Source organism: Amyelois transitella, chromosome 3 (assembly GCF_032362555.1).
Source record: "Amyelois transitella isolate CPQ chromosome 3, ilAmyTran1.1, whole genome shotgun sequence".
NCBI classification, from domain to species: Eukaryota; Metazoa; Arthropoda; class Insecta; order Lepidoptera; family Pyralidae; genus Amyelois; species Amyelois transitella.
The window spans coordinates 10817428-10826551 of record NC_083506.1 but is presented as its reverse complement, the minus strand read 5'-3'; the positions used below and the strand labels follow the sequence as shown (position 1 = coordinate 10826551).

The 9124-nt window shown below is 33.6% G+C and overlaps 1 protein-coding gene across 1 annotated transcript in view; it reads left to right on the top strand.

Moving 5' to 3' along the window:
• Positions 1–324: 324 nt before the first annotated feature.
• LOC106129836 (protein eiger) overlaps positions 325–9124 on the top strand; it is a 31588-nt gene continuing 22788 nt past the window's right edge. The window contains exon 1 of the mRNA XM_013328526.2: positions 325–928. Coding sequence (XP_013183980.1) covers positions 569–928 — 360 coding nt within the window. The 5' untranslated portion in view covers positions 325–568. The remainder of the gene's footprint in view (positions 929–9124) is intronic.

The following is a 9124-nucleotide window of genomic DNA, read 5'->3' as shown; positions in this document are numbered from 1 at the left end:
CTTAGACAGCTTAAACATTTAAGTAATTAACAAATTTAGTTTCATCTTATCTGATTTAGTGAAAAAACCCTGTTATCACATTACAAGTATTATATTTTATGCTTATAATGAACGTTAATACCAGAATAAATCGATGTTTATTTAGAACGATCAACTCACAAAAAGCGATCTCAAAATTATCTAAACAGCCATCAATTAAATTACGGTAGTCAGAACGAGGAAGGTCGATTAATCGTCCCGATTGCATTCCTTGATAGCTCTGGATTATACGTCAGGGAATGCGGCCGGCCGAGAGGTGCGCGGGCTCACTGTTCAAGCCCGAGATCCAAAGTTTGCTCAAACAACTGCGCGCGCGCAGTCCGCCAGCCACGGCACTCGTCTCTAGACCGCTCCGACAACTGCGCGTGTAGTTCTGCCGAATACAACTCCGCACGTGGACATTTGCTATCTCTTTCGCGACCAACCCCTCGACCCGGTCTTCCGCGAACCCGGATAATGTATCGATAACTGCTAATTGATAAACACAACTACCGTATCGGGTGTCATCGCGAGTGTAGTGCTGGGGGTGATGGCTGAAAAACACGCACTAATACCCGAAGCCGTCACGATGTATACGCAGACGGACGCGATGAAGGAGATTAAGGACATGTCCAAGAATTTAGTGAGCGGTGACTTCGAAAGACAATATAAAGCTGGGATGGCAGAAAAGAGCAGGAGGCGGAACCCTTGCTTGGTTTCGCTGGCCATTTCTGTCGGGGTCCTGGCAGTTTTCCTGATAGTGGTGACAGTGGTGAGAGAAGTGCAGATAGCGAGGCTGCACCAGGAGCTGGACCAGCTGAAAGTGAACATGATCGCGATGTCGGCCAACGTGAAAGCCTTGAACAACAAAATCAACAACAACAGACTGTTCAATGACTTCGAAGACACGGTAAGTGAAAACACCAGTTTTGTTATCATTAACATTTTATTTTTCAACCAATGATATATAAAAAAGCGCTAAATGATTTTTTATACCAATTAAGTAAATTGTTTCATGAAATTGATTTACGTCGAGATATAAACCAAATAAACATTGTAATCAAGAATCAGTATTCAAGAGAGTGTAGAGCTACGTGATATACAGATCTTATATAATTATCTTGTAGCTAGCTGCTACTGTAGCGATGTTGTAGATAAGGCACAGCCTGAGAAGCTCGGCCAAGGTCTGTTGACATACTCGTTCTTGTACCGCCTGTTATTATAGCCAATTGCTCAAACAATAAAATGATTAGCATGGTAACGGTTTTAATAGATATTGAGGAATTCGTCCTTCACCAATAGAGAAATGTCAATCAGGTCATCTCAATAACTCATCAACAATTAATCGAAGTGCAAACATATCTTCCAAGCGTAATAGGGACAACGTTTGATGAGAAATAGTTGATTGATTCACTTATACAATACAGACAAGTTTTATATGAGAAACTATCAAATAATGAATATTGTGATCATACCATCAAGATTAACCAAGTGCGAAAAACATTTTAAATATATGTAGGTACTATTTGAAAGAAATGATTTAAATATATAAACTATACACCACATACTTAAGTTAATTGATGAATGTTAGCATAAATGTAAAGATAATTTTGTTCCTGTTCTTAGTGACGTTAAGGAAAAAGTAAACCTTTTTTTACAGTTTTAAGGTAACATTTGATAAAAAGCTAATGTTGTGAGTCGGGCGCTATGGTGCAGGCCAACAGGTTTGGGGCAAACCAGTTGTGAAGTGTAAACAAAAAAAGGATACGCGATACATAATGCCTTAGCTTGCGCAACCTTTTAAGAACTTTACTGCAATAATTCTGCTAAATTTGCCGTAAATTTTCACAGAAACCATTGAATATAAACACGTTCATATATATATTATAAACACGACTCAGTATAAAACTGTATTAGCATTGAAATATCTTGAGTTCGTCTCTCTTATCTCTCAATAGTTTTGTGTAGGCAAATCTGCCATGGAAATCCCATATTAGAAAAAAGAAGGGATAGTGATAAAAAATGCATTATGATTTGGAGCGGCCCTTTAAACAATAGGGTACATCTTTATGTAACTTTTTGTATGTAGGTACTTTCTTTTTTTATCTTATATCTATATCTATTATAAAGAGCTGAAGAATAATAATATTTTATATGATTTTAAGAAAGCTCATCAGCTTTCTTAAAATCTTATCAACAAGTAATATTAGGGACATCAAAACTTTCCAACATAAATGTAAAGTTTTAAAAATGTTATAGCTTCACACCTACCATCATTTTTTTAATAATATAAAGCTATTTACACTTCATGTGAAATTAAACAAACGATAAAAATGAATGGGCATCGTTAATGCTTAATGGGCACTTAATCATTTAAATAGAAAGGCAAAGGAATTCAAGAAGCTTCTTACTATTAATAGATTTAGTTACTTATAGAAAATTTGTTAGAATTTTGTAACTATATTACTATATGGTTAATGAGGCTCTTGGAATGTTTCATAAATCTTTCATCAAGATTGAGATCATATATAATGTCGAAATGAACATAACTCAAAATAATTAATAATATCGTAGCTACTAAACCTTCCTCTGTTTCTAAAAATTGCACTATAAAAGACCAATCAAAAAGGCCAAATTCAAGGTGGATGTATAAATATTCGTGATCTTTGCGAGAAACATCAAGTTTATATCAAGACATTATCATATTTCAAATAAGGTCAGTTTGTTGGACCGAGATCTAGAAAGGAGTGTATTTATTTACATTAGAACCAAACGGCCCGATAGACGTCAGTAGGTGGTCACACATAAAATTGAACAAATATAGATTCCTCTGACTAGTTTACAAACACTCGTCTGGTTTGGATTGACGCCAGTTTTGAGAAACTTCTGAAAGACGCGCATTCATTTGCTATCGCGATATCTACTTTTTAATAAAAAAAAACCTATATTTTTCTTTATCTTATTAGAGTAAAGTAATATATTTAACGAACATGTTTTTTGCTAAAAGTGAAAAATATTTATATTTAGATGTAGCAGAATATTCAAGTTTTGATTTCTTTACGCTGTATTATAAATATCCAATAACGATATTACAATTTTATGAACATTTAAACAAACACCAATAAATTGTCTTTGTTATTTGAGTTTTTCCTTCAGGCCGGCCAGCTTATTGAAATTCCCGTACAATGAGAATCTTTGGATCTCATAGAATTTCAATATAATCCACAAGTTCTTTCATGTCTGTGCTTTAAGAAGTATAGCTGTCGTAAGTTATCTTATTGATCTATTTTCGATAGAAACCTAATATTTATAAGTTATCGCTCTGTATTGTTTTTCAGTTCAATTAAATCAATAGATAGTTCAGCTGTTCGGCTACATCGATTATAACTAATATTTTAATAATAAAAAGCGTAAGTACGAGTAGGAGTCGCAATTGATTAACTTATCACTTAATGATTCCAATAATAACAATCGAAAAACGGAGGGAACGACTGTTTGAATTCAATGTTGTCTATTACGTCTTGTCCCTTTAACGTGTCCCAGGGTTTTTCCAAGACTCTAACAGAGTATGAAGTACGCAGAACTTATCATTTAATGACCCTATAATGTAATTTTCAAGGGAGAGTCCTAAAAGCACTTAACTACTTCCAGAAATGGTATTTAAATGTAGGTAATGGTTTAAATTAGATTTTTCTTCTTTTTTGTGGCTTTTCAGGGTATTATATTAGAGTTCCTAGTACTGATAATATAAAAGAGAGCCGGCTACGACTTAATTACCGCTATGAAGCCACTAATGAGTTATGACCAGTTTTAAAGAATTTACTGTCTGTACTATCAGCATTTGAACAGTAATGGGAAAAAAAGGCAAACCGTACAAATCAGGGCCAATAATGTTAAGACATCAGAAAGTACTGACCCCTGCCCCCGTAGTATAGCACGCGCGGCAATGTTTTTAACGCGCAAAAACTATCGCTGTCCCGTTTCACGTCATAATAAAACGCGAAACAGTGAATGAATGATTGAATGAATGAATGATTTATTATAATGATAGCTTTTAACGCCATAAAACGACGTTGCGTGTACTCCATATTACGGGGACTGGCCCCGAAGCACAGGGGCGAAGGGTGCAACTGGGAACACACAAAGATTATACAAACATAGTAGAAAGGTAAACATTTTCGCTACCTACCCAACATAATAAAGACCCGAGCTTCTTTCAAGAGCTTTAAACAAGGTTTTATGAATATTAAATTATTTAATGTAACTAAATCTAATGAAAGATGGTAGAGGTTGTTTGAAGATTTCCACCAATTAAATTAATATAAAGAAGGATTTTTGTATAAAGTAATGGATTCTTTGCGTAGGAGATTGCTTGAACTTTGTTTTGGTTTTATTCCGGATTCACTAAATACATAATCAAATATTGAATTTGTTAGGGAAAAGGTCTTTAGGAAAAAAAGTGAAATATCGGTGTATCTAGAGAATATATATATTTTGTGGTATGTACGAGTACGTATGTGTGTATTTAATTAAACTACTTCTACGTTACTCGTAGTAGTCGGTACCTTTTATTTTTTTATATAAGTTCGTTCTAAAATAAGGGTAAACGATCTTGATACGTTTTTTTTAAATACCATACCTTTTATTTTTTTATATAAGTTCGTTCTAAAATAAGGGTAAACGATCTTGATACGTTTTTTTTAAATACCATACCTTTTATTTTTTTATATAAGTTCGTTCTAAAATAAGGGTAAACGATCTTGATACGTTTTTTTTAAATACCATACCTTTTATTTTTTTATATAAGTTCGTTCTAAAATAAGGGTAAACGATCTTGATACGTTTTTTTTAAATACCATACCTTTTATTTTTTTATATAAGTTCGTTCTAAAATAAGGGTAAACGATCTTGATACGTTTTTTTTAAATACCATTAAATATAAATACATTACATATATTATTTGAAGTCATTACATATTTGAATTAATTTAAAATTGAACATAGTTTACATATTTTAGAAATGTATTTTTTGATTTAAAGACATTTTAATATTTTTTTAAAGTTAGTTGTTTATATGTTGGACTTAATTTAAAAAAATAAAGTTTGGCTATGGCATGTTTACTTATGACTTTGAATGTTGTAACTTAATTATTTTTTGTAAAAGAATTAAGTAAACAAAGTCAAATTATATGATTGCGATAACAGGCATGAATCACATAACAAATGACAACAGAACAAGTACAATACCACAATTAAAATGGCCGATGACCCCAAGATTCCCTGATGACCCCACCCACGCCCAATAAACTGTCCTATTCACCTCGAAGCTGCGTTTAATCCGTGACTAACACCCGATGTGACTAACCTAGTTAGACAAAAGCGAAAATTAATACCTACAGGAAATAAACAAAACGGTTCTTACGTGATTGTGACCATTATTTCGGGAGAATATACAATATGAAGTTTTCTTTAAAAGTGTACATGAAATAAATTTAAGTAAAAAAATTAATTCAGAAAGTGAATTAATTATAAATTGTGTTTCCTTAAAACCAATAACCACCAACCAAATTCAATGCACAATCTAATGGAAATTATATTGGGAGTATTATTGTATTAGAGATTATTTTAAAAGCGTTTATTGACTTTAAGCTACGACACTCATTTACTCTTTACAAAATGGCAAACAAATATGAAATAATTTTAAATCATAAATAAAAATGGCTGTCTTTGTTCGCCCTAATACCTAAACTACGGAATGTATAAATTTGAATTAATAGATCGTTAAGTACAGTGGCGCCACCACAGCCGCAACTGGCGAATAGTCTCATTAGGAGCAATCGATCCGGCTAAAATAAGCTTAATTGTTGCACATGCTATAATTAATATTGGCAAATATGCACCGCATTGTCTATTAATAGAGCGCCTAGACTAATTGGTGAATAGCCATTCTATTGCGTCTCGCCCCAGTACTATCAATCAGCATTATTAAAAGCTGACTAGTTGTTCAAGTGTTCGTGGCTTCCGGGACAGAAGAATAGAACCACAAATGATCCTGATTCACTTTCTTGCCCTGAGGCTTTTGCCTAAATAAAAGCATCATAACTCGAGCACGACAATTTCAAAAAGAGGGTACTTTTGGTGTACCTACAATCAGAACACAGAAGTGAGAATTTTATCTGTTTCTCAGTTTGTTTCTGATTAATAAAATATAATAATAGTTATAAATTGAAACACCTACTACTGAATATTGTATCCGAATGCAAAATTAATAAGAGTTCAGAGAGAAAAGAGGGAAAATTTTTGGCGGGAACACAAAGATAGCAAAGAGAAGATAAAAATACGCAGTTTATGTATTTTTTTTTTGGTGAATAAACGGTGCAAAGGTCATTGAGATTGAGATATACAAGGCGGAAAACCCGAAGATACTATCTTCCAATGATTATAATATTTTCTACATGCATGTTTATTTCTGACGGTCCGATGGCACAAATAGATAAATGAAATGGCTTCCAGACGGCTCGTTTATATTACATTAGTTATGCAAATAAATATTCTTTGAAATCGCCATGAGAATTATTTACATAAAGTCAGTAAAGATATGTTTTTATTATTAGATCGAAAAATAGTAGTGAAAATCTCCATTGAAATCTATATTTAAATAATTAAAAACATTCTTAAAGTACCTTTATGGCAATATACCATTATACCTTATACCAGGCGCATCATATCAAATACGTAATGTATTTTGTCATTGCTGCAGTTTCATGATCGAGTGAAGCAAAATTTCAATCACTCAATTTTAATGGTAAGGACATTAATAAGAAAAAAAAAGGTCGTCTTTGGCATTAAATTCTTCATAGTCCAGGAATTTTCACGTTTCGCGTGCCTATTCCGTTTCTATATTTAGGGCTGTCTCGTCCCGTTGACGTCACGGTCACGTGTCGTCTTTCTTATTACGTTATTACCTTTCCATAACACTTTTGCTTCAAAGGCTTTGTAAATCCAACCCTGGTACTCGAAGTACAATAATTAAAAAACATTTGTCGAGTTACTCTTGAATCAAGATACCTATACGTAAACGATTTCAGCACACTCGTAACATGGGCAGTAGTAAAATACCTTTGATTTCAAGAATTCTGCCGCAAAATTAATAATAGTACTTATGTACTATACTGCGGCCCACGCTAAGACGTAGGTGTTGTACTAATAATATGTTTAACTAGAGTACGCACGCGGCTACGCTCACGTCAAAAGGAAAATCCCGCGGTAATTCCGGGAAATCCTCTCTTGGTGTCCCCCTAGACTACACAAGGAATATTGTAAATGCCAGATTTGAAGTCTTGGCATCCAGCAGTTCAGTCAAGCAGGGTTCACAACCAGAAGACTAGAGTTTTAGTAAAGAACTGTGTTCTCTCAATGACTCCGTTACTAACAGATGACGTAAATAATTATAAAATTAATGTGCACGAGTTGAGAATTCTTTCAAATAGGTAATATTGTTAGGTTACCTGGCCCTGGCCTCGCTCAAACATCCATTGTTTTCGCGGCGACACACTTCGGCTTCTAATTGAGTTCGGTCTCATTAGTTCGGATTCCGTACAGCTTGTGTTGCTGTGATGTAAGCTAGATGAAATTGTTTAGTTATTACTAGATACTTTTGTATTATATTTTACTACTTACGTGTAGTTCTTCTAAAATTCTAATTCAAATGCTACATTGTAATGTAAATCTTCATAATTTACTGATAAGTTATTATTGAACGAGTATTAAATAACTTTTAAGAAAAAGTTTCGAGGTTTACTTTTACCTATTTTGCGATTCAATGTAAAATTTGAGAAGTTGTAGAGCGAAAACAATTTTTGGAAAAATTGTTTCAACACGACGTATTTCATGGCAAATCCAACGAAATGAAAATTCCTTTGCTCGCTAAATGTTCAACAGATACGGAACAAAAACATCGAATGTTTTCCATCCAGTAAATGAGTTCGTAAGCACTCACCACATTGTCCATCAGCGCCCCGGGCTCCGGTAAACAACCATTGTTTTCGCACGTGACCCCTTGAAGAGCCCCCGTATTGGGTTACCCTATTAGCTTCTAGCATCAAGCCTCCACTGACACATTTATCAATACTTCTCTTGGTATATATAAACTATCTTTGATTTGTGTTATTTTTTCTGCGATTTCGAATCTTTCTCATTATTTTGTTTCTTTATAAAAGAGGGACAGACCTACCTACTAAACCTACCTCTAACCGCATATGCCTTTGGGCGTGATTTTATGCACGCATGTACATAATGTTATTCTACAATGCAAAGGTACAAAGAGCATCCAAGAAATGTGACCTCGAATAAGTCGGTGCCTCGTCTTATAGGGCTCATATTTCTTTAATGCGCTCGTTTAGATATATAATCACTTATTCTATCACCGACGTCGTCTACGTGAAATATCGACATTATATCTACTGTCTGCTTTATACTGTTAGTTTTGTCGTTTCATGTCTCTGCCTAATTTATTCTTTAAGAACCTTCGTCATTATGTTCTTGAGAATTATTTTACAAAACAATTCAACAGACAAACGTACTTAGGTCTGTTAAATAAATTATTTTCAATTAAGCGGTATATATTTTTAATGAGAATAATATTGTTGTGGCCTAGGAGATAATTAAGATATTCACACAGAACATATGCCTAAAATTGTCGTGATTGATAAAGTTATCAGTTAAATAATTTTAAATGCCAATATGTAATAAGATACTTACCTACTTTTATCGACACTACTCGTATTATGTAACATTTAATGTCATTAATAGATATTAGGAATGTCCGGCAAATAATTAAATGTCTGCTTCTGTGGTAATTATATAAAGTGGATTTCTTGTTTATGGCAAACAGACTGACGGAAAGATTTTAGTTTTGAAGTGATTATTATTCTAGATTTAAAAAAGTACTAAAATCTGCATGCGGTGTTTATTGTCCGTCTTTTTCCTTATGTAATTTAAAACCTACGAATTACGATCTATGGAAAAGTTGCCGTAACTTATTGCAAAGATGTAAAGGGCTCGCTCACTCACGAAATGGATATGTCATTTATCATATGCCTTTGAGA